This window comes from Halichoerus grypus, chromosome 12 (genome assembly GCF_964656455.1).
Source record: "Halichoerus grypus chromosome 12, mHalGry1.hap1.1, whole genome shotgun sequence".
NCBI lineage: Eukaryota > Metazoa > Chordata > Mammalia > Carnivora > Phocidae > Halichoerus > Halichoerus grypus.
In genome coordinates, this window is record NC_135723.1 from 20,251,141 (window position 1) to 20,277,798 (window position 26,658).

The window sequence follows — 26,658 nt, forward strand, 5'->3', positions numbered from 1 at the left end:
AAGATAAAATGTTGCTCCTGAAAGTGTATTTTTACTTAAAGAAAACAGAAAATGGTTCTCAGTGAGTAAGATTACATTAAGTGGCTTTGAATGCTCCCTTAAAATAATTTACGATAGCATGAGCCCTTTGGTGGTGAGCCCTTCACTGGTCAGGTGGTTTAATAAGGCATTGATGTGATTTCCAGATAAAACCTTTTTGTTTGTTTAAATTATATATTATCTGGAATTATAAGGTAATAATTTTATTGTGTTTGGATATTTGATTTATTTTTAAACATTAAGGGTAGAAAAGGATTTAGTAGACAGTTTTAAAAAATAACGAAATAATTTCATGTTTTTAAATTAAAGAAAATATTAAATGTTTGCACATTTGCTATCTTCAGAATACCTGTGGAGCAAGAACTGCGTTATCCAGGCTTCTTTGTTCTTCATCTCGACTATCTGAAACACAGGGGAGAGTAAGAACAGGGAGTTTTGAAATTTTGCAGTGTGCAAGGCATGGAAACCAGGAGCTGGGTGGTTGGAGGAGGTACTAACCCTGCAAGTGGGGGGCCTGAGTGTGTCTGCAGTTAATTAACATGCCAGTGGGATGCAGGAAGCACTGTCCTCACATCTGTGGAGGACACAGACATTTCACAGGGAGTTGATCAAATTGGACTTGATGGTTGAAGGAAGAGTGTAATTTGTCAAGATAGAGTGAGGAAGAATGGCTTTTATTAAGCAGAAGGTTGCATGGAGGTGGGAGATATTTAGACATTTGGCATTCTGGTGCAGAGGTGTGGCAGGACGAACTGCAAAGGAGGGGCCTTCAGTTCCATATTGTGCCTGGATTATTGAAATGTGGAGAGCCTGTGATGGGTCAGCACGTCAGGAACCTCTTCTGAAGATGCTTTTTCATGTCTGGTGATGTTTGGGAAAGGATCTGGAAGGCAACAGCAAAGAATAGTTGTTGCAGGTTTTTTTGTTTGTTTTTTAAGCTGAAGAGAAACACAAATCTTTTTGAAATTATTGCCCTTGAGCCCATTCTGGGCAAGTGGAGTTAAGGTTGTGAGATGTCATGGTCTCATGTCCTCTCTGGACTGTCGGGCCCTGGGCTGAGGCAACAGGTCCTCTGGGATGTCTGTGTGCAGGTCAGTGCCAGACTCAACCACTGCGTCTTACGCCCAGGTCATTTTGCACAGAGTAGTTGCATCAGTGGTGAAAGTTTTCTTCTGTGCTGTTTGTGCTTTTTAAGAAATTAGTCTTTAAAAAGATGTATTTGAATAAATGCAAAAGCATTTAGATAATGGCCTGGCTCATAGCAGTAACTAGAGTTTAGCTGGCTTTTTCCACCCTTAAAATTACAAATATAAACTTCCTTGTTCGGATTCCAGTGTAGACCCAGCAAAATACTCCAGGAAGTCAGGGTCCATATCCGTCTTGTTCATGATAAAACAAACACAGACCTATACAGTGTTAGTGTGATTATTGTTGCATATAAGTGAAAGTCTTTGGAAGTATGTTTTAAGATTTCACGTTATTATGGATTCAGCTTCTGTATTTGTATTTGTGTCAGAATGCTCTTTCTCAAAAATGTAAGTAATGATGAAAAACTTACAAGGAATGTGGGGGAACAGTGTTTAAAGAGTTAGCAATACTCAGAATAGATACTGAAGTATGTAAAAAAATAATATAGTTTTACAGTTTACCGGTGATTTTGCTGTTAACAAAAATGGTTTTCGGCTTAAAATGCTTATAAAATTGCTTGACTATTGTCTTCAGTAGTTGTTAGATCAAATTTTCCTTCAAAGATTGAGTTTTATACTTTGTTGATTATAGTGCCTTTGTTGTTTCTATGTGGCATGGGCCGCCGCTTTCTGTAAGGAGGCCGTCTGCTGCTGCTGGGGTGTGCGGGAGCCCGCGCTGCCGTGCAGAGGCTCCTTGGTGAGGAGAGCAGGGCGGCACTGCGTCTGGTCTGTAAAGGTCTGTAATCTTTGATCTGATGGTTGCCTCCTGAGCCTGTGTCCCGAGAAAATAATTTGTAAGACATAGACAAAGATGTTTGACCAAAGATATTTCTAAACATTATTATATGCAGTCTCCCAAGGCTTGAAACAAAGGAATGGTTAAGTAATTTTGGTAGATATGTGTCATGATGTAATCTGTGCCTGTTAAAATGGCATTTAGAGAGTTTTTAATAACAGAAGAAAATGGTCATGAAAAGAATGGCCTCGAATTATGTAAGGTATACATGGGTAAAAGTTGGGAGGACATATATGGAGGTATTATGGCTTATCTCTGTACACTAGGACTGTAAATAGTTTCTTTATAGATCTGTGATATAAATATATAAATATATATTTGACAGAGAGACACAGCGAGAGCGGGAACACAAGCAGGGGGAGTGGGAGAGGGAGAAGCAGGCTTCCTGCGGAGCAGGGAGCCCGATGTGGGGCTCGATCCCAGGACCTGGGACCATGACCTGAGCCGAAGGCAGACGCTTAGCGACTGAGCCACCCAGGTGCCCCTGATTTATATATTTTTAATAATGAACAAAATTTTTTTGTTATCTGAAGAAAAATAAATACTACTTTTCGAGCAGAAATACCACAGGTTGTATCTTGAATTTGGCAAGGTCGCTTTTGGTGAAGGGAGAGATCGCTGAATGGGGAGGGGCCGGGCCATCAGAGATGGATGCAGGAGGATAGTGTTTAAGGCAGGGGGTTGACTAAGAGATAGACCATAGGAGGAGCGGCATTGGGATTCAAGAGAGTCTTCGAAGAATGATTTGGGGCATCGATCTTGGTAGACAGGTGTGGTTGGGGTGAAAGTAGGCTTCAGTGTGATGTTGGTTTGAGATCCTAGAAGAAACGTACAGGTTTCTGCACACCGGTTCAGCAGGCCCGTGGAGATGCTTGTCTGGATCCACAGTAGGGCGTGAGGGCAGCTGCAGCTAGCCAGTGAATGAGGTGGGTGAGCACAGGTCGGAGCAGGGGAAGTACAGTGGCTTGTTCAAGGCCACAGGGCCCATCTTAAATATGTAAGTGAGGTCTGTGAACTTTCCGGACTGTGCATTTAACTACTACTTTGTACTTCTCAGATTTTTTGAAAGGAGTAAAATATTACTTAGTTTGTAAAGGCAAGTATACAAAGGCAACAGTATAATATGATTTATAGGTTTTCTTACTTGGTCAAAAAAATGGTGAGCAGGATTAATAAACCTCTTGGACTAATCCACTCACGTGAAATTCATTTTCTGACTCTACCAACTAAATACTGCAAATATTTTAAATTAATGATTTATAATTTTATCAGTTTCTACTCTTTATTTCTCCCCATTATCAAAAGATTATTATTTTGGCACTTGTGGTGGTTGTTCCTCCGCTAGTGCTCCTTTTAAACATTTTAAACATTTCAAGATACCAATTGAAACAAATGAGCCACAGTCTGGGATGACAAAATTAATGCCGGGAATCTGGGTGTCTTGGCAGATACATGTGGTTAAGGTGAATTGTAGTGAGAACAGTGTATTAAAATTCTACTAGAATGGTATGCTGGTTTTGGATTCCTTTAGTGATGTGTTTCATATACTGACAAACTGTTGAGCTAGATATCACAAGTCAGACCATCTAAACGATAGATGGACCCGAGGGCTAAGAGAAACAAGAACAATTAACATCTTTTGAGGGGTGGCAGTATTTCGTTTTTTGTCTGCTGATTTGAAAACATAAGTCATTTAAATGAAATCTTACTTCATTTTTTAGGATTTAAGTCATATATTATTTGAGTTCTTAAAATTCTCCCTAATAAGTAGTAATGAATAGACTGGCTTGTATCCCTCTAGGTCAAGTGTACACTAGTTGGAAATGTTTGCCTGTTCTTGCTCCCAGTTTGTGACTGAGTCATTACTAAGATTCTTTACTCATGAGTTCCTAACATATTGAAATAGTATCTATTCAACAGAATTTCTTATATTTTCAAATGGAACCTCATTATTTACTGCATATTTGGGGGAAAGAAAGAACTAGGAAATACATTCTTTAATTCAGAAAATTTCTGTGATTGCATTGAAGTTCAGAATCAGTATAAGGTAAGGAAATCAGAGTATTATAGGCATAATGATTTAGAAAGTAGCAGGTATACACCTTTTCAATTTGGATTTTTCACTCAGCATATATTATTTCATGTCTATCTTAGTAGGCATCTGTGCGAGGTAAGTAGGCAGTAAGGCATAGCTCTTGTCCTTGGTCACCTACCATAACGGCATACCTAGTAAAGAGTGATCGACCACCCAGCACTGGAAAGCCTGAAGGGAACCTGGGTAGAAGAGCTAATTGACCTTCATCAGGGGAGAATCCAGTGGGTGATATGTAAATCCTCTTACATGTCCTAGAAAAAGCATTAAGAGAAGGATGGAAAAAAAATTCTGTTGTAATTGTATATGGCTCTGGCCTGGGTGGGGCTCTTCAGTTTCTCCAGTAAAGAATTCTCTAGACTCCTGCCCAGGGGAAGAGGGTGGAGCTGGGCTTGTGTTTTGGGAGCAGGGTGGAGTAAGGAGTCTGAGATTCTCCCTGTTCATCATCAAAACTGCTTCTTATCCCAGTACCTCACTGTGTCCTCTGTGCCTCGCATCTCCAAAACGTCTAGTCTTCGCCTCAGGAACAGTTGTAATCTGGCTCCTCTGAGGGTGAGAGGGTGTGTGGAGAGGGGGCCAGGGCTTAGTCCAGCTGCCCCTCCCCCGCCCCCACGTCCTGGCAAACCCTGGCCGCAGTGCTGAGGCTCTTGTGGTTCCAGGGTGGACCAGTTTATGGCCAGTGTCTGTTTATGCAGTGACTTTCGGTTGTAGCTGCTGTGTTCTTCCTGCTGGTTATCTCCTCCATTCACTTTGTTTTCAGAAAACATTGTTTACTTCCTTGTTCCTCAATTTTTACTTTTCGATTATCTTTGTTCTTGTGGGTTTTCTTGGTTTTTTTATTATTGGAAAGACAGAAGAAAAATGTATGCTGTTAGTCATGTTTAAATTAGACATTCCTGGGGCGCCTGGGTGGCTCAGTTGGTTAAGCGTCTGCCTTCAGCTCAGGTCATGATCTCAGGGTCCTGGGATCGAGTCCCGCATCGGGCTCCTTGCTCAGCGGGAGCCTGCTTCTCCCTCTGCCTGCCGCTCCCCCTGCTTGTGCTCTCTCTCTCACTTAACTCTCTTTCTCTCAAATAAAGAAATAAAATCTTTAAAAAAAAAATAAATTAGACATTCTTTAGCTATGGTTTTCTGAGATGGAACTCATACATAAGGATATAATTATTTATATTTTAATGGAATTGCTTTTACTTGAAGTGGGTGATTAGGGTAGTAAATTTTAAGAAATATGCATTCATTAAAGGGGAGGTCCATTTCCTGAAGTCTTTTGGAGGATTAGAAATTTTTATTTGTATCAGCCATTCTTTGCTTATGTCTATTCATATTTGTTTGCCTGTGCAGTTGACCCTTGAACGACACGGGTTTGAACTGCACAGGTCCCCTTGCACGGATTTTTTCTTTATAAGTACAGTACAGTACTGTAAGTGTATGTTCCTTACAATTTTATTAATATTTTTGTCCCAGCTTTCTTTCTTGTAAGAATACAATATATAATGTATATAACATACAAAGTATGTGTTAATCGACTGTTTATAAGGAAGGCATCTGGTCAGCAGCAGTTAAGTGTTTGGGGAGTCAGAAATTACATGCAGATTTTTGACTGCATGGAGGTTGGTGCTGTCCCTGTCACTCACAGTGTTCAGGGGTCAGCTGTGTTTGAATCATAAGCACACTTGAGTGCATTACTGGTAGACATCTGGTAGAGGTGGCGGTGACTCCTTACAGCAGTGATTCCTAACCGTGAGTGTGTACCAGTCTCCTAGTGACTCGTGTCCAGGACACATTCCAGACCTACTGAGTCACAGTCTCCTGGTTCTGGGCTTTGGTTTTTTGGAAAAACTTCCTGTGATTTTGGTCTATAGTCCTCTTTAAGAACTATTGTGTTATAGCTTCTAAAATAAAAGTAGATTAAATATTGCATGGCATTTATATCTTACCAGAAATAAATTCCACATTCTTCATTCAAGGGTGTCAAAATCTGGTCCTAACCTTTCTTTATAGAATTTCTGCCAATATTCTCCTGTGGGTCCCTTATGTGTCAGCAAAACTGAACAGGCCCTTTCCTGCTGCCGTACCTGTGCTCATTCATGCAGTTCCCTACCCTGAAAATCCTTTCCGGGCTCCTGGGTGCCTCAATGGGTTAATTGTCCGCCCTCGGCTCTGCAGGGAGCCTGCTTCTCCCTCTGCCTCTGCCTCTCTGTCTCTCATGAATAAATAAATAAAATCTTGAAAGAAAGAAAGGAAGGAAGGAAAGGAAGGAAGGAAAATCCTTTCCCTCGCTACCACTTGTTCTTCCTCATAGGTGAGCCTTAGTTGTCACTCCTTTCTCTTAAGCATTCCTTGGGACTTAACTGGCCAGAGAGAACATTGTTGCCTTTCTGTGTATTTTGTTCTTGTCATTGTATCCCCTGGACCTTATTAACAGTATTGGAAACTGTATTGCTTGAATATGTTGTGAGTTAATTAAGGAAATAATCTTTTCAAACCAGTGTATGCCTTGTTTTATGTTATTTTTATACCTGTCTGATATAATCTGTTAGTCTCCTAGTTCCATGAATGGAGATACATGTTTTACTCATTTTAGCAATAAAATAGAGTTCAGTAAATATTTCTTGAATACATAAATGGGGTACCTTCTCAGTACTCGGGAAATCAAGCAGAACTTGGAACTGTGGGGTAGAATCACAAAATTTATGACACAGGGAAGGGGAGAGAATATCCTAGTCTCTGCGTTCTGTTTGATTTGAGTTGGTGAGATGCTCAGACTGGTAGAGTACTTTAGTCCCTGCCCTGTCAGAGCTGGGAGCTTGATGTTTTTCAGGATAGTCTTCAGTTATTCGATAAACTCACACTGAAATGGGACGGTGTTGTCTGCGAATGCGCGAGAGAGTCATTTGTAGTATTTTCCCCCATGGGTGCTAGTCTTAGCACCACTGTATGTTTTGAATTTCTGTTCCACCTTAGGTAAGACTCGTCCTGTGTTCAGCTCTGAAGCTTTGGTTTTCTCCCCTGTAAAGTACTGCCCTCGCGAGGTAGCGCGGCGTCTCACACTAGGCGGCGAAGGTCAGGACTGAGTGCTGTGTGTGCTAATGTCAGTGACCTAGGCGTTTGCACTGTTTATACTTGGTAGTGAAGAGCCCTGGACCGTAACCAGCTGGAGTATGACGGGAGCTTGTGTTAAGAGCATTTCACAGGGGAGAACTCAATGGCAGCAATGATGGTCTTCTTTTTTTTTCAGGTAGTTTTATTAATGTGTGATTTACATAAAGGAAACATGTCCCAGTTTGAGGTGTACAATTCAGGGAGTTGGGACCATTGTACACATACATGGTGTCATCAGAATCACAGTCATGAGGTAATGCGCATCGCCACCAGTCGTTTCCTGTGCCCTTTTGCAGCCAGCACCACCCCCAGCCCTGGCAGCCGTTGGTCTGCTTTCCGTCGCCGTAGTTCTGCCTTTTTTTAAAACGGGGTCATGTGCTTTGTAGTCATTGGTGTTTGACTTTCTCACTTAGCACTTTTCTCGCTCAGCACATGCTTTTGGGTTCGTGTTTTTGTACTTATTGTTGATTGTCTTCTTATTGCTGAGTAGTTATTCCGTTGTTTAGCCACAGTTTATCTTTTCTGCCATCATCTTTTGGAGAACATGAAACTGGCACATTATTTGTCTAAGGATTTACTTGACACCTATATCCAAAGTGCACATGAACATGATTTTTCTTGTTTAAAGGGTCATTAAAGTAATGCAGAAAATTAGAACAAAAGACTTGTATGTAATGTTTATGGTGGTGACATGTGCATGCAGTGGTGTTTCTTAAAGTGCGGACCTTGAACCACATGCATCAGAGTCTGGGGAAGGGGCTGGGGGGCGGGGGAGTGCGGTTCTTACCAAACATGCAGCTTCCTGGGCCTTGTCTCCGTGTGTCACACTCTGATTGGGGGAGTCTGAATGTGGTAAGTGGGTATCAGTACCAGAGAGGACTCATCCTGGTGGGTGTGCTTATGTATTTTTTTTCTTTAGCCAGTTACACAACTGAAAATGCCTTTGCTGGCTTCTAACACTTCAGTGATCTCACACTACTGTTGTTGACAAATTGGCGTTCTTTCTTTTGAGAGGTCTGGTGACAGTGTGATTGTCGTTCTGTGTGGGAAATCTGGCTGTTTTCCCTACTTTTTTCTCTTTGCTTTGGGGTTCTTCAGTTTTACTCTATTGGGGTTTTCTTTTTATCTGGTGTACTTTGTGCTTTCTGAATCTGAGAAGTTAGGTTTTTTATCAATTCTGGAGAGTTCTCAGCTATTATTTCTTCTAATAGTGACTCTCCTCCATTTTCTCCCTTTTTTTGCAACCCAAATATTAGATAAGTTAGACTTTCTCACCCTCTACTCCAGGTCCTAACCTTTCTTTCATATTTTCAGTCTCTTTATCTTTCCTGTGATCTATGCTGGGTGATTTCTTCAGATCCGTCTCCCAGTCTACTTGTAGTGTAATCAGTTCAACGAATTTTAAGTCTTATTTTTTTCTGCTCATGCTTTATTTCCTTTGTTTCTATCGACATTATGGACAACTTATTTTATATTCTATATACCACAACACTAGTGTTTGAAATCTCTTTTTGTTGATTATTTCTTTTGGCTTGCTCATAGGATGTTGTTTCCTTGTTTAAGTGATGATTTGGAAAAAAAATTGTTAAATTACATTTCCACAGTCTTAATCACTGAGAATCCCAAGGAGCCCTGATTGAGGGTACATTGCTCCCAAGAGGATTTGTTTTTACTTCTTAGGAGTCCTGGGATGACAATGACCCAGAAGCACTCCATATTTCTTGGCTTGGGAGGTTTCCAGGACGGGGCAGGTGTGATGATAAATTCAGATGCTAACTCTGGGTGCGGGGAAGCATGAGATCACGAATTCTTAGGGAGGACTTGCCCTTCCACACTAATCTGAAGAAGTACGAGATATGGGATCCCAAGTCCATCTCACTGGCTGGTCCTGGGTGCTTGGTTCCACTTCTTCTGGTCTTACATCATCCAAGAGCCTGTCCTTGGATATCCGGTCACTTAGTTGGAATCCTAACCTACTCTCACTTTATTCTGGAGCCTCTCCCCCTGGGATTGGATTTGGTGCTTGCAGAATCTCTTGTTTCCTTGGAAATTGTTTTTCTGATGGCTTCTTCAGGTATCCACCAGTCTCTGAGAATGGCCACTGCTACAAGAATAATATTTATGTGCTTTAACATCTTTGAAGAACTGTATATACAATTCCTACAATAAGGTTGGTATTAGAGCTAATTGAAACAACTGCCTTCAAAAAAAAAAAAAAAACTGCCTTCAGAAATAAAGCTGTTTATTTAAAATTTAAGAAAATGGATGAATGAAACTATGAAGTTTCAGAGAGGCAGAATGTATTGGAGAGGACCAATAAATCTTCAGGTGATCAAAATTCTGTGCCAGCAATTGTGAATTTTTTCCCCTCTGAGGGATAATCATTTTTAATATGGGAACAGTTTTGATATGTAAAGCCCATTGTGTGGAAACTAGTATGTAAAGCCCATTGTGTGGAACCCTACCTAGCTCACAAGGTCTTCGAGGACTGGGCTTACCTTTGTACTTGTCAAAAAAGACCTAGTTAGAGTAAGTCATGTGTTAATGGAGAAGATTTATTAAGCAATTTGCTTACTCGTTAAATTTTAAAAATTCATGTTGGACATCATTCTCTTCAAAGATGATTATAACAGCACTACAGCCCCTTTCTCTGTCTTATTGTCTTGTAGAAATATGTGATCATTAACAACAGAGATCCTGGTGAAACTTTCCTAAATTTCTTAACTAATCTTGACTATGAAATACAAGGGTTTAGAAGCAGAGGGGTTAAGAGGTGGGACTGATTCTGCCCTTTGCATTAGGACAGTCACAGATGAACAGAGAGGGCCAGAGGCCCGCTAACAGTGTTACGGGAGATGCATCAGGGTATACGTCTTAGTCACAACTGGAGCCTGGGGGAGACGGGTTCACTGTCACCACACAGTCGGTGGGTAGGGAGGGGAGGATGCACTTTTACAGACTGCCTACCACCACATGCACAGTCACCACCCCAGCTGATTTATGTATCACCTCTTTCAGTTATCACCACACTCTGACTTTCCTTCGAGGCCCAGAGAACTTGTCACTGGCTTGAGTTCTTGTGGATTTTTAAGTGATAGAACTAGTATTCAAGCCTGACCACAGCCTTTCTACCGGAAAGCTGCATGGCATTTGGACTTTGACCTTTATCCTAACTCTCTGGTTCTAAATTAGAATTCTTTAGTACATTCTCCCTTGGTGAACTGGAGGGAATGGGGTGTCACAGGTGTGAACTACGTCCCTAGCATCTAGTTTCTCTTTCCTTATTTTCCTTTCCTGTCTTTATAAGTTAATACTTTATTTCAGTAGGCATGCCATGGTACCAAATTGAAAAAGTATGAAAGGAGGATAAGGAATTTTGGAAAAGTTTGTTCCTTTCCCTGATGAGCAGTCATTGAGTTCATTTCCCTGCAGAGAGCCGTCACTGTTAGTCTCTTGTTGCTCCATCCAGAGATATTAACACGAGGCACATGCTTCTTGACTCTGTAAACACATGGTGCTTGCCTTATACAAATGCTCTGCACCTTTGTGTTCATCAGTGGCATAGCCTCCCTATTAGTATACAGAGAACTACTTCATTATTTTTGTGTAACGCCTTTATTGAGAGAAAATTCACCTACTATAAAATTTACCCATTTAAGATGTACAATTCAGAGGTTTTCCAGTACACTTAGAGTTTTGCAACCCATCACCAACCATTTAATTTTAGAACATTTTCATCACCCTCGAAAGAAACTCTTACACTTGAGTAGTCATCCCCATTTCCTCCCATCCCCATAAGCAGCTGTTGATCTTCTGTCTGTTCTGGGAATTATGTAGAAATGGAATCAGTCACCATGATCTCTAGTGACTGGCTTCTTTGATTTACCATAATGTTTTCAAAGATAATCCACGTTGTAGCCTCTGTAAGTACTTCATTCCTTTTGATTGTTTTATTGCTGTTAATGGACATTTGGGTTGTTGTTCCTTTTGGCTATTATGAGTAATGATGCACTGAACATTTATTTACAAGTTATTGTTTTGATATATGTTTTAGTTTCTCTTTGTTGTTATATACCTAATAGTGGAATTGCTGGGTCATATGGTAACTCTCTTCAACATTTTGAGAAATTGCCTCCAGTTTTTCAAATGTTTTCAAAATGGCTGCACCGTTTTCCTTTCTCCTAAGCAGTGTATGAGGGTCAATGTCAGCACATCCTTGCCATCACATGCTATTATCTGTCCTGTTGATTATTACTGATTTGTGATTATTATCCTAGTAGTTGTGAAGTGGTATCTCATTGTGGTTTTGATATTCATTTTTCTAATGGTGGATGATGAATTTCTGGAGATTTATATAGTTTTAGATCTTAACATCTAGGTCTTTGACCTATTATGAGTTATTTTTTTTGTATGACATGAGTTAGGAGTCTACCTTTATTTTCCACGTGGATATTCAGTTGTCCCATCACTTTGTTGGGACTACCCTTGCTCAAAAGACTACCCTTGTTGAAAGATCCGTTGACTGGAATATGAGGGTTTATTTCTGGACCCTCAGTTCGCATTGATCTATATGTCCATCCTTATGTCCGTACCACGCTGTCTTGATTACTGTACCTTTGTAATGAGTTTTGAAATAAAGAAGTGTGAGTCTTCCAATTTTTGTTCTTTTTCAAGATTGTTTTGGCTATTCTCGGCCCTTGCGTTTCCATATGAATTTTAGGAATGGCTTGTCAATTTCCGCAAATAAGCTAGCTATTATTTTGCTAGTGATTGAATTGAATGTGTAGATCATTTGGGGGCATATTGTCATCTTAACAGTATTAAATCTCCAGTCCATGAATATGGGATGTCTTTCTGTTTATTTAGGTCTTCTTTAAATTCTTTCAATAATGTTTTTTAGTTTTTACTGTAGAAGTTTTGACATTATTTTGTTAAATTTATTCCTAAGTACTTTATTCTGTTAGATGCTCTTGTGGATGGACTTTTCTTAATCTCATTTATCTCATTCTTTCTGGCAGAGTTGTGTTGTATGTGTGCCATAATCTGTCTATCAGGTGTTATTAATAAGTCCTCTCTTGATGCACATTTGGGTTCTAATATATTGCTGTTTGCAGACATTGGGACTGTATCAGTAAGGTGAATTCCGGTTAAGGAGGTGTGCTGAGCCAAAGGGTATTCAGACACTGGAATCATCTGTCAAATTTAAAATGAATATACACTCCATGTTTATAATTTTACAGCTTGTTTTTTAAACTTCTAGTAGTGGGCTGTATAGAAAAATACTCCAAATTCTTTTAGTTGATATTATTTATTTATTAAAAATAATGATATGCTGGAAGTAGTTCATGCTGTTAGAATATTGCCTATAGCAGTGTTGTCCAATAGAACTTTCTGTGGTGATGGAAATGTTCTGGATCTGCACTGCCTAATACCATAGCCACCTGTTGTATGTGGCTGTTGAGTGCTTGAAATGAGGCTAGAGTGATTAAGAACTGAATTTTAAATTTTATTCAGTTTTAATTAATTTGGCTAGTGGCTATTGAATTGTATAATTACAGTTGATTTTAGATTTAAAACTTGTAGGTAGAGGTTTGCAGAAGCCTTGTCCAAAGTGGTACATGTTGCATTATTTACTGAATAGCAATGAGGCAACCATGAGGGGTTATAGTAAGTTTCATCAACATATAGGTCTCAGTAAACAGTTCTTTATTTGTAGCAATTTATCCTGTAACCATCTGACTTTATTGCCTACAAACAGAGCTTTTAGAGAGAAGCACATATGGGTCCTAGGTTTGCTAGTTCTTTTTTCTTTTTCTTTTTTAGTGTATAGGTCATCCTAATGTAAAAGGTAGGCTTACATGAGGTTTTTATACATGCATATTCTTTAAAATCTGTATGTAAAATATATGAATCTGTATTGGTGATTATAGTACGGGTCATTGCTGTGGATTTTAAGCTGGTGCCTTCATAAGCTTGTACTCTGAACTAGGCTCTGCCCTGGGCCCTTTCATTCATCATTTCTCCTTGGCATTCTCACGTGCTTTGGAAAAGGCTGTAGCTACCAGCTGCTTGCTTATGACCTCTACTTCTATTTATAGCCCAAACCTTTATTTTTTAGCTGTAGATTTTATATACCAAGCAATCGACTGTATTCCTACACTGCTGGGTGTCCCATATGCCTCTCAAACTGAGATGAACTAAAAGAAAAGGTAGTTTTCTCTGGAAGCCCTTCCTCCTCCTCCTCCTAGCTCTGTTCTCTATCCAAATTAATGGTAATGCTATTTTACTACCAGAAATCTAGGAGGCGCAAAGACCCACCTCCAGCAATTGAATTACCAAGTTCTGAGTTCATGTTTTTATCCTCTCTTCTCTACCCATTCCACACATACCAATTCCGTATGTTCTTGTCAGAAAGCAAATCTCTTACATTTCAATGGCTCCTACTTGCTGTAAGGGTAGAGCCCAGGCTCCTTAGAACATGCTGTGGGTCATTCCTCTGTGAGCTGATTACGGCAGAACCTCTTGCCTGTCTCCAGCCACGCCACTGCAAAGGCTCTTTTAGGCCTTTGTGCTTCTGGTCACCTTGTGTCCTGGGCCTTGGGCCTCCACCTGTCTGCTACCCCCACCCTCCACGCTTTGTTCTGGTCAGTCTCTTAAGATCACTCCCAGCATGTAGATGTTTCTGCCATTTCCCCCTCCATGAGAATACCTGAAGAGCATTGCTTGTGTTCATGTATTCATGTTGACATGCATTTCACCTCTCCTTGCTAAACTGTGCATCTCTCAGTGCTGGGCTCCTGGGAAACCTTTGCTGGGATGTGGTAGCACTCTTCTATTTGTGGGATCGGTGGATGTCTTTTTACATGCCTCTGAACTCTGGCTTAAACTTTTCTGCCAGTCTTTCTTTTTCCGTTTCAGTAGTAATATTTCTCCCAGGTCCCACTAATGTTTTATAAAATATTCACAGTACCAGTAACTTAAGAAGTATGTAGCCCTGATATATGTTGTTAGGTGATCGAACAGTTAACTCCTTTCTTGTCTAAGATGTTAATAAGTTGGGAGGCAGGTCTATTTACTTCTTCACCAACTTTTAGGTGGCTGTGTTCCATATTCTAGAAAACAATGTAGTCTTAGAAAATAAGTCTAAATGTCTTTATGACTGTTTCTGTTAGAATTTGGAGCATACGTTTTTTTGCTTTTTTTGTTTTTGTTTATTTTTTACCTGCCTATGCCCAAAAAAGAATTTGGCTTCCATTCTTGAATACCCAGCTTCTTAATTCCTCTGGCCATTTTAAATATTTAAAAAAAGCCAGACCTCACTGTTGAGGCCAAAATCTGATAAATTAACATGAACTGCTCTATTACTTACTAAGAACTTACTTGGCAGCTGTATTCATTTTCTATTGCTGTGTAACAAATTACCACACACTTAGCAGCCTAAAACAATACCCATTTAGTAGCTCATAGTTCTGTAGGTCAGAAATTAGGGCTGCACAGCATGGCTGGATTCTCACTGGACTGAAATCAAGCTGTTGGCCAAGACTGCGGTTCTCTGTTGGGGCTCAGAGCACTCTTCCAAGATCATTGGTCATTGGCAGAACTCATTTCCTTGCATTGAATTCCTTGTTAGTCCTTCTAGCTGTTGGCTGGGCACTGTGCTCACTCCCAGAGGTCGCTAGAAATTCCTTGCTCTGTGGCCCCGATGGGTAGTTCACAGCATGGATGTTTGCTTTCTTCTTGGCCAGCTGGAGCACGACTCTTTGACTTCTGTGACCAGCCACAGAAAGCCCTCTCCTTTTAAAAGGCTCATGTAATTAGGTCAAGCCCACCCAGCATAGCTGCCCAGTTGCCATGTAACATAATATCTTAAGAGTGGTGTCTTATTCACAGGATCTACCCACATTCAGAGCAATAGGGATTTCTGCAAGGGTGAGGGTCAACTGGGGCTCAGTTTTAGAAGTTGGCCTACCACAGCAGACACTTAACATTCAGGTTTGATTTACACAAAGTTGGGAAGTTTTTTCATTAGGGAAGACTTACACATGAAATTGTTACGGGTTTTTTCTCATTAGCTGTGCAGCTTTACCCAGTGTTACAGCAAGGCTTTTTGGATAAACTTTTGAGAGAAAGTATGTATTGATTAGTTCTGTCCTTAAGCAGAAATGGCAGATTGCATATTTCTCTGGCTGTTTACCATCAAGAATGAGAGAGTTGGAGGGAGGGAGGGAAGGAGTGAGTTTTAGATCGGGTGGTGGACATAGGGGGGAAAGAAAACAAAATTTGGCTTTATATGAATGTTCTAGGAGAAGTTCATTTTGAACTTTTTTTAAATATTTTGGTTAAAGTGAATGAATTAATTTCTTAAAATTAGTGTCAGTTGCCATTTAGGTTGATAATAAAGGAAAGGACTTCTTTTTCTGCCAAATGTGAAGTTTACTTGTCCTTTTCTCTGCTCAAAAGAAATAGCAGCTAGAAGGAAGTCGGGACTCCCGTCCGGTTGCCATAACAATGTGGGGCCTATGATGCGGGCATTTTGCTAGGGTTCACTTTTCCTCCCTTGTGGGGCAGAGCAAATGTACATGAAAAATACAATATGCAGTAGATAAGCATGGTAAAATCATCTTAGTATTATAATACTTAAGGAAAATAGTTTGTTTTTTAAACTGCATTTTTTGATCATCCTATTTGGAGTGGTGAGAATATTTAGGTGTCCTTTGTAGGGAAAAATGAATATAATTCTTTGTGAAAAATATAGATGATGAGTTGGAATTTTGTTTCTAAATTTTTTATTCTAGTCGCTGGGGGGGTGCCTTGTTTATGTTATATGAGAACATGTTCTTTAAATTAGTTTACAGAACTACATACTACTTTTCATTGTAAATGTGGCTGGGCAGTTGTTAAGGAGACAATGTGTACAGATTTTCTAAATCTAAATGTAGGTATTTCTAATTTTTCTTGTAGGCGTATATTTTCTAAAGTAGACATTAAAAGATATAGTTGTGTGTGTGTGTGTGTGTGTGTGTGTGTGTGTGCTTTTGCTTTTTTTTTTTTTTTTAAACAGCTTTTTGAAGCTGCTCCATACCTGTTAACAGTGAATCCCCATTCCCCTTCCTTTTCTCTTCCCCTACAGCCAGCCTTCAGCAGCCACTAATTTACTCTCTTCTCTGTACATTTGCCTGGTCTGGACATGTTTATGTCAAATGGAATCCTATACCATGATCTTTGATGGCTGGTATTTTTCATTTAGGATAATGTTTTCGGGGTCACCCATGTGGTAGCATATGTCAGTACTTCATTTCTTTTTATTGCTTAATAATATTACCACATTTTATTTTATTCATTTATCAGTCAGTGCACATTTTTTGTCTATTATGAATAATGCTGCTATGAATATTTTTGCACAAGACTGTGTTGGGGACATGTGTTTTCATTTCTTTTGGTATATACCTGGAAGTGGAATTGTTGGGTTTATGATAACTCTAAATTCAACCTTTTTAGGAATTGCCAGACTACAAAGCAGCTGGGCCATGTAACACTCGTGCTGCAAATTCAGGGTTCTAATTTCTTCAGGCTCCACAATACTTGTTATTGTCTGTTTTGTTTTGTTTGTTTGTTTATTTTTTAATTATACCCATCCTATTGGGTATGAAGCGTATCTCATTGTGGTTTTGATTTTCATTTCCCAAACAACTAGTGATGTTGAGCATCTTTTCATGTGCTTATTGGTCATTTACAGGTCATCTTTGGAAAATGTCTGTTCTAACCTTCCTGTTTTTAAGTTGGTTTGTCTTTTTATTGTCAAGGTTTTTTTGTCAAGGCAGGTGCATAACGACTGAGCCACTCGGGTGCCGCTGCTTCTAGTAATTATATGAAATAACTTCTTGATGGTTTTCATCGGGACTGATGAAAAGATTTTTTTAAAAAATCTGTTGATATATTTCATGAGTATGTATTTGGTGATACCAGCTGCTACCTCTGGATCTGTTAAATAGTTGAGATTTAACCAGGCTTTGTAGTACTGTAGAAGCCACGAGAAACCACTGTGAAGAAGGCAGCCTTAAAGGTGGTGTGGCTTGGTCCATACAGCTGCCCTAAGGCAAATTTACTTGTGTTTCTCCTGTGTGGAGGCAGTAACAAGGATGGATGGGATGAAACAGAATCATGATTGGGCCTCTAACATTGTTCTGAGCCTTACTATGATGAGTTGAGTGATTTAATAGTTGGTGATAATTGATGTGAGGCAAAAAAAATCACAGGGCGCCTGGGTGGCTCCGTCAGTTGAGCGTCTGCCTTCCGCTCAGGTCATGATCCCAGCGTCCTGGGATGGAGCCCCATGTCGGGCTCCCTGCTCTGTGGGGAGTCTGTTTTTCCCTCTGCTCCTCCTTGTACTCGTTTTTTTTTTCTCTCTCTCTCAAATAAATAAATAAAATCTTAAAAAAGGAAAGAAAAGAAAAATCCACAGTCATTGGGTGACCAGGAATCTGTCCTCTGGTGTTGGTGCTCTGAAGGGTCTAGAGTAGTGCTGTCCTGGAGAAATATCATGTGATCCTCATTTGTAATTCAAAATGTTCTAGTAGCCATATTTAAAAAAAGTAAAAAGAATCAAGTGAGTTTAATTTTAATAATATAGTTCATTATATCCCAGGCGTTATTGTTTTAACATGTGATAAATATAAAATTATTAATAAAATATTTTACATTTTCTGTATGAAATCTTGGAAATCCAGTATGTATTTTTACACTTATCTTGGTTTGGATTAGTCACATTTCAAGAACCCGCATGTGGCCAGCGGCTACTGATTAGACAACATAGTCCTAGATGCTTTGATATGATAGCCAGTTGAAATATTACATCAACATTACTCAACTTCCTTTATACTTCAAGGTACCCGACTCATCCCTTTAACCTGAGAGAACTGACTGGCTCTGGGGGAGCTTTCTGCCTGCCTGTTCAATGTGGTCCTCACTGGGGGGATGGGAGGTGCCTGTTCATTGAGACCAGAGGGTCTGAGATTTTGTTAAGCAATGTGGGCATCTCACCAAATGGGTAAGGAATGATGATTAAGAGAAACACATTGTGATGAAGGTATTTGAGCCTCTCAAATGAGAGAAAATGGGCCCATGAAAATTAGAATTTCTTTTCTCTTCTCACAAATACAATCTACATAGAGATGAAGCTAAATACAGAAAATACCGTGAGAGCAGTGGATCTCAAATGGGCTTGACTTTGTCCCCAGGGGAATTTTGATGGTCACAGCTGGGAGTGGGGGATGGGATGTCACTGACATTAGTGGCTTGAGGCCAGGGCTACTGGTAACATCCTACAGAGGACAAAACATCCCCGGCTACAGCGAATTACCTGGCCAACTGTCAGAAGTGCAGAGCACCGTGGGGCCTGCCACTGGTAGAACAAGATCCTCCAGTTCTGTTCTGTTCATTACTTGTTCCATAGTTTCTATAGGGAATAGAACACGTTTTCTTTTAAATTTGGAGAATCTCCTTGCTTATTCATATAAAATTTCTAAGGAAGAAATATCTAACTTTCAAAGCATTTGTGATGGAGCAGATTTGTCGGCTGCGTAGGTTCTGCACACGGCCCTGAAGAGTGAATGGGTCGCGTAGCCCATTCATCTTGCTAACCTTCCCTTTCTTCTGGAGAAGCCGTGAGACGGTGTAGTCCTCTGCTGCCTCCCCTTCCTCGGACCTGTCTTTTGTCTGGGACCATTCAACTTGCAGGAAGAGCACTATGTTAGAAAGAGAAGGAGCATTTGCAAGGATGCTAGAAAAATGATCACACTTGCATAAGGTCTGTTGGATGTATTTTGTTTTTTTTTGTTTTGTTTTTAAAGGGGGGGGCTTTTATTTATTTATTTATTTATTTATTTATTTATTTATTTATTTATTTATTTATTTATTTATTAAAGATTTTATTTATTTATTTGACAGAGAGAGGCACCGCAAGAGAGGGAACACAAGCAGGGGGAGTGGGAGAGGGAGAAGCAGGCTCTCCGCGGAGCAGGGAGCCCGATGTGGGGCTCCATCCCAGGATCCTGGGACTGTGACCTGAGCCGAAGGCAGACGCTTAACGACTGAGCCACCCAGGCACCCCGTGTTGGATATATTTTGGACGTATTTGGAGCAGTGATGTGGGTGTTTGGTTGTGACTCTTCCAGTGCTCCATCATGAGCAGTGGTTAACTCAGAATGTGACCACCAGCAAGCTCCTAGTGTTTGTCACGCAGAGGGCTGTAACTTTGAGTCTTCATAAATTCTAGCAAGTAGAAATCAGTACAAGTCATTTTTAGCACATAAGCTTTCGTTAGTTCTGCCAAAGGTAGTCCTACTTGCCGGTGTTTGCCTTTAAGGACCTCCCACCCCCCAGTTCCTCACAACTGCTGGCCTTTCCGCTGCCTTTCACCCCTGCCCCCCTTCGTTGCTTGTGGCAGTTTGAGTTTTGGGGGGGCGAACCACATAAATGAACTGTAGCTAACTTAGGCTAAAGGCAATATAGTAAGGGCTATTTGGGGGATCTTAGAGGTCCGGCTTAGAAGGGGGCAGCGGACAGGGCAGCTCTGCTGGCCCTGCCTCGTACTAGCAGATGAACGTGTCCCCTGTGACTGCTGACCTGAAGGCACCAGGGCTCTCAGGTGAGCTCCGGCTGGCTGTGCCCTCGGCTGTACCACCGGGAAGAGCGGATCTGGAACCGGCCTTCCGTTGTGCAGAGAGTAGCGGCGTCTCAAAGGGTGCTTGGAGGAGGGGAGCATGAACACTGGGCAGGCCAAAGACAAGAGCACTTGTCTACCACGTTAGTGCTTGTGGGATCCCCCTTGCTCCCCAGACCGGAGACCCCCTGCTCACCTACTGAAGCTTTCTCTGGGGGACATGGAGATACCTTCCGCAGGGTATCTGTACCTCCCCATTTCCTACCCACACACAGCGCTGGCCCCCTCAGGGAGAGCGGTGGTGGTCCCATTGCTAGGGCAGCGTGTAGTTTAAGGGAGAGATGTGCTTCTAGTGCCTACGTTGTGACCTTAGGTTCAAGTTTCCCCAGAAGGACGTGGTTAGAAATAGCAGTTAAATTTTATAGTAAGTGAAAGCTTGATTTTATAGAATTGCGTTACGAATGCTTTACTTATTTAAGCAAATGTATTCAGTATGCTCTTGAGTTTCTGGGTACTTGAAAGAAGGGTTATATCTGTAATCTCTCAAGCTTAAAAAAATTTTTTTTTTTGCATTACAGGTTTTCTTATCTTTTGTAAAAGAGCATACTTAATCATCATTGAGCCTTTATGTGACAATTAGAAATGACCATTTTGCAAACCTGGCGTTAATGTATGGACTGTATCTGTGTTTGACAGTGGGTGTTCTCTTTAATTTCCAGAGGTTGATAGATAACTGAATTCCTTAATGAAAGTAACTGTACATGAGCTACAGCATACATTAGCTTTTAGAAGTCATCCAGGAAACCTAACCACATTCTTAACTATTTCTATGGGATTTAATTTTTTAAAAATGGAAAATAAGTCCTTTTTTAAATTCAGGGCTGCTTTCATCTGCCTTTTTATAATCTCTGTGGGATGTGTTCTAACTAATAAGGCTGTGTATCATGGGGGCAGGGTGAATACTCTTTCTTTTTCACTTACATTTCATAATATTGTCAGGACTTAAGAAATACTGAATCTCTGAATGAAAATGTGTCTGCAAAGTATAATTTTTCCTCCTGACCTGTATGTTGAAACATTACTTGAATTCAGCTAAAATGACAAAGTGACATTAATCAACATTTCTTCTTAGTGTGTGACAAGTTTTATTTTTTTCTTGCATTAAGAAACTCTTATGTGTGTCCATAATGCAAGATTGACTTCTAAGTAAATAGGAATTTTCCTTCCACTGTTTCAGGCCGGAGCCTCAGCAGAAAGCTCCCTTAGTTCCTCCGCCACCGCCGCCGCCTCCGCCACCGCCTCTGCCAGACCCCACACCCCCAGAGCCCGAGGAGGAGATCCTAGGATCCGACGATGAGGAGCAGGAGGACCCCGCCGACTACTGCAAAGGTGATATACTTGCTGGGCCACCGGGCTTTGTCAGGGGGAGTGAGTGAGGCAGATTGCTTGGTCTTTATTAAATTAACCTCTTGGTGTCAATATTATTTTTAATTTCTAGGTCATTAAATGTAGAATGATACCCAAAAATGTAAGAGATATCAGAAGGAAAACAATAAGAGATGGAAAATATATACATATGTACATACATACTCTGAGTACTTTCTAGAGGATTTAAATCTACCAATAGAATTAAAGATAGTATTAAACAACCATTAAAGATAAAAACATAATAAGCCAGGGGCACCTGGGTGGCTCAGTCAGTTAAGCGGCTGCCTTCAGCTCAGGTCATGATCCCAGGGTCCTGGGATCGAGCCCCGCATCGGGCTCCCTGCTCGGCAGGAAGCCTGCTTCTCCCTCTCCCATTCCCCCTGCTTGTGTTCCCGCTCTTGCTGTGTCTCTCTCTGTCAAATAAATAAATAAAATATTTAAAAAAAAACAAACATAATAAGCCATTTAAGAAGAGCATAGAGATTTGAAGTTACCAGGCTCCTGAGGGGAGCCAATTTAACTGTTGTGCGAGACATTTGACTTTTAAGTTTTCAGGCTGCTAAGACTAACAAGGAACCAGCCCTTTCTCTGTAGAGCATTGAATTACATAGTATTCATTGTCCGTGGAAAGAAAGCCTGCTCATTTGTTTACAGAAACAGACTTTTTCCTGGCATTGTGCTCAACGAAAAAGACATTCTGTGGGTTCTGTCATTGTGTGACATAGTGGATTATGTTTTTAGCTGTGATTTCGCATAAGACACAGAAATTACTTAAGTGAAGGATGCCTGGGTGGCTCAGTCGTTAAGCATCTGCCTTTGGCTCAGGTCATGATCCCAGGGTCCTGGGATCGAGCCCCGCATCAGGCTCCCTACTCAGCGGGGAGCCTGCCTCTCCCTCTGCCGTTCCCCCTGCTTGTGCTCTCTCTCTCTCTCTGACAAATAAAATCTTAAAAAAAATTACTCAAGTGAAGTGTTCCTGTATTGATGCTTCCTAAAGATCAGGAACATAGAGTTATACTCCTAAAAGGCAAGCATGTTGTATGATGAATATTAAGAACAATGTGATCCAGACTGTATACGTTGTGTAGACTGGTCTCTGAGAATGCAGGAGAAAGGGAAGTTGCTGTGTCCGTTTGACTCCTCTTTTTACTTAACTTACTCATCTGGAGTTTCACTCTAATAGAAAATTATCACAGTCCGCTAGTCTGAGCTTCTGAACATTTGATGAAATACCGATTTGCTACAGATTAAGTTAAATATAAATCAGATCCTGTACATAATAATAATAGATAGCAGAAGATGGATGCCTGTTCAGGCCATAGAGCATTAATGAATGTCTCGCTCTGTAGTGCCTTGTGTGAACTTATTAGTGATTGCAGGCCATTCGTGTATTGGTTATGAACATTGTACTTTTTAGTTACCTATTAAGAGGAAGAGAAAATTATGTTCTGCTGTAAAAGTTCAAGAACTAATCTTCCACTCTAACCTGATATGGGTTTCTACACATGGAATCTGTGTTTTCTTTAGAAAAAGGAAGTAGATCTTTAGCATTTTTATGAGGAATGACTTTGCCATCTAATATGGAATATAACAGAGTCTGTGGAAAGGTGGAAAGAAGAGGTTTTATATCCTCCCGCTTACTCTGCATTTCTTGGTTCAGAAATGAAGTTGTTTGAAAAGGAGGTGTGGACAGTTGTGTTTCGATTTTACTGCTTGGGCCAAAGCATTAGGTTGGTTGTGTAGGAACATTTCTTTTTAGCACATGGGCCCCACCATGCTAGAATGGGCATCCTTTGCCTCATATCTGGCTCTTCAGTATGTGGGTCAGGAGATGTAACCAATACTCTTACTTATCCCTTTACCATCTCTGTAGATCTGCACAGTGGACACCTCAGACTGAAATACAGGGCTGTGAATGGAAGATTTCACAGTCAGGGCTGATATTAGGTAACATTTACTGAACTCTAAACATCTTAAAGAGTATTAAAGTCAGCCTCACTAAAGCATGTGAGAGATAGAAGTTTCTCTCTCTCTCTCATTCCTGACTTTGGTAAGTAACCTGTGCTTCTAGTCAGCATTACACATAACAGATGCCTTACTCTGTGAATTTTGTATATAGATCAAAACCATTTGTCTAAGGTAACCGACGTAAATGGATTCAGAGAGTCTGTGGAACTGATTGGGAATGTCTGGGACAAGAACTGTGCCCCACCCTCACCCTCCAGCCATGAATAGAGTTCTAAGTTTTCACCATGTTGCTTATTCATCCCTGAGTTATTTAGTGTATTTTGCCCACAATCAGGTACATTCTTCTTTGTAAGTACAATGCAGCCATCAGGATCAAGAAGTTAACATTGTAATATTTCTGCCATTCATTCCTCAGACTCCATTCAGGTTTTGCCAGTTGCCAATATTGTCCTTTATATGAAACCAGTCCTTCTCAGAATTATGTTTTGTTTTCTTGTGTTAAAAAACAAAATTCAACTGAGTAGATTTGAAGATCTAATTGGCTTTATTAAGCATTTCATGAATCAGACAACATGTGTATCCAGCAAATGGAGATGCTCTTCGGAGTTGTGGAAAATGAGAGCTTTCTCTGGGAAAGAGGGTGAGGTTCAGAGTTACTAGCAAAAGGAAGGATTATTTCATGCCAGGACATCTTCCTTTGAGCGGGGAGAGAGAGCAGGGTTTTTATCATGCAGATTACCTCACTTGTGCTTATCAGTTAACTTCTGGTTGACTTTTAAAAGGTCACATTCCTGCGGTAGGTTGAAACTATAATTAAGTCTTGGTTTGCCATGTTGGGGGGCAAATGACTTGTTGGGCTTGTTTTTTTTTTCTTTGTTAATACTTGTTTCTTTAATCTGGAACAGTTCCTTAGTCTTTTCTTGGATTTCATGACTGACATTTTTGAAGATTGTAGGCCAATTATTTTGTATAATGTTTCTTAATTTGGTAAACTGTTTATTTAGTAGATTTTTTTTTTTTTTTAAAGTAATCTCTATACCCAAGGTGGGGCTCCAACTCATAACCCTGAGAATAAGAGGCATGTTCTATATGTTCTACTGACTAAGCCAGCCAGGTGCCCTCCCATGCTTCTTAATTTGGAATATCAAAAAAGTGTTGTGGGGCGCCTGGGTGGCTCAGTTGGTTAGGCGTCTGCCTTCGGCTCGGGTCATGATCCCAGGTTCTGGGATTGGGCGGCAGGCTCCCTGCTCACTGGGGAGCCTGCTTCTCCCTCTCCCTCTGCTGCCCCCGCTGCTTGTGTTACTCTAGCTCTCTCTGTCGAGGAAATGAATAAAATCTTTAAACAGAAAATCAAGTGTTGCTCTGTGGGAAGTGTTGTCTTAGCACGTTATTTTATCAGGTAGTGCACGGTTTGGGTTTACACCGTTGCCGTTGATGTCTGTCACTTTGCTCAGGATGGTGTCTGCCAGGTATTCTGTACTGTGAAGCTACTCTTTTCCCCCTGGTAATAAATAAATATTTTGTTGAGAGTTACTTCTTTGAGACTCTAAGTATCCTCTTGTCAACGAATGTATTTCCTTCTCTCTCTCTCCTTTCTTTCTCTTCTGTCTCCCCCCCACCCCTTCCATCCATCTCCCTATCTTGTCTGTCTTTCTAGCTATCTCACATGGACTCATTCATGGGTTTCCCTATTCCGTGAGTTCTAATCAGTTCCTCTCCTTACTTGTTTGGATGCGTGGCTTATCCCACATTTGGCCATTAGGAGTTCCTTCAGGTTGATTCTCTGTCCTTTCAAGATGTCCTTGTCATGGGGCGCCTGGGTAGCTCAGTCGGTTAAGCGTCTGCCTTCGGCTCAGGTCATGGTCCCAGGGTCCTGGGATCGAGCCCCGCATCGGGCTCCCTGCTCCGCGGGAAGCCTGCTTCTCCCTCTCCCGCTCCCCTTGTTTGTGTTCCTTCTCTTGCTGTCTCTCTGTCAAATAAATAAATAAAATCTTTAAAAAAAAAAAAAAAAAAGATGTCATTGTCATTCTTTGAACACTTTCTTACTTTCAAGTATGGTAAACTGTTCCAGGCTTGTATTTTCCCTACCCGAGCCCTGGAGTCCACTCTTTCTACAAGGATCCCTGGTTCCTTTTAGTGGAGGGCAGGATTTTGAAAACAAGATCTGGGCATTGGATGTGGTTACCATTGTCGGGGTGTCAGTGCTTGGAGCTCTCTTAGCATAGGGCTAGGGAGACACACCTTTTATGTTTATATAGATTCTATGTTTATGCTTATTTCTATTTTTGCTTATGTATATATTAAAATATGTGAATTTAATGAGATATCTCTAATTCCACTCTACTACCAGGGGATTCAGCCCAGTTTTCTCCCTTTCCCTATTTCTGGGTTTCTTTCTTTCTTTGACAATAAGAGGCTAGGCTCTCATTATCCTCATTACATTTAATTATTTGATTAATTTCCTTGTACGTGATGAATCACCAGTCGCTGTCTCTGCGGTGAAGGGCATCTCTCCGCGGTGAAGGGCATCTCTCCCCTTTGCCCTTACCTAGCCTGTACTCAGATATCCTTTGTTGCCCCACCCTGTCTAATGACTGTGGACTGAATTGTTCGGGCAGGGGGAAGGGGAGGGATGGCTTTTGCAGTTAGGGTGGGTTTTACTTAGTCTGGGGAGCTGTCTTGTCTGTCTTCTGTCCCTTCTGTTTTCTTTGACTTCATTCCTAGAGAACCTCTGCCCTACCAACCACTTCTTAGTATTCAAAGTAAAATAAAACATCAACAACAAAACATACTACCTGTTTTATTTCTTCACAAAAGAAATATTTGTTCACCTTAGGAAACAGGTAACATTGGGTGCGGAGTTGCAGAGTCACCTGGAATCTCAGCACCCCACAAGAACTGTGGTAAGCATCTGGGTGTCTGCCCTCCTGCATCATTCATGACCAACCAGCCTTCCTTTTTATCTCTTTACAAGTCTTTCCCTGTTGGAAACATAGGAAACCTCAGCCACTTGAGCACAAAGGCCACTATTTAAAGTTCTAATATTGCCAAAGCATTCTTCATTGCTCCTTTCTGCTTGGCTGTGCATTTTCTTTCTTCATAGCCAGCTTGTTCCCACTCATCTTACCTCTTGTTCTCCCACCAAACCCAGGAGGACTGTGGACTTTGGTGTCTGAGAGTGTTGGATTCAAAATCCGGCTTCCTAGTTCTGTGTCCTCAGACAAGCTCCTTTCCCTCTTCGTCTGTGATAGAGTATCATCTCTCTGTGTAACATAATATACAACCACATCATACCACCTAAGATTCTGTAAGGATGAAAATGTGACAGATACACGAAGTATGTGCCATACTGCTTGGTACGTAGAAGGTGCTTAAGAAATGTGAA

General features: G+C 40.8%; 1 protein-coding gene across 11 annotated transcripts in view; it reads left to right on the forward strand.

Moving 5' to 3' along the window:
- The window catches only part of SRPK2 (SRSF protein kinase 2), a 240,667-nt gene that overhangs the window by 143,128 nt on the left and 70,881 nt on the right, over positions 1-26,658 (forward strand). For 10 of the 11 annotated variants that reach the window (XM_036067449.2, XM_036067452.2, XM_036067446.2 and 7 more), the window contains one exon: positions 21,115-21,266. The exons of the other annotated variant lie outside the window; for it this stretch is intronic. In XM_036067449.2, the coding sequence (XP_035923342.1) occupies positions 21,115-21,266 (152 nt within the window). The remainder of the gene's footprint in view (positions 1-21,114; positions 21,267-26,658) is intronic. 11 annotated transcript variants of the gene reach the window in all.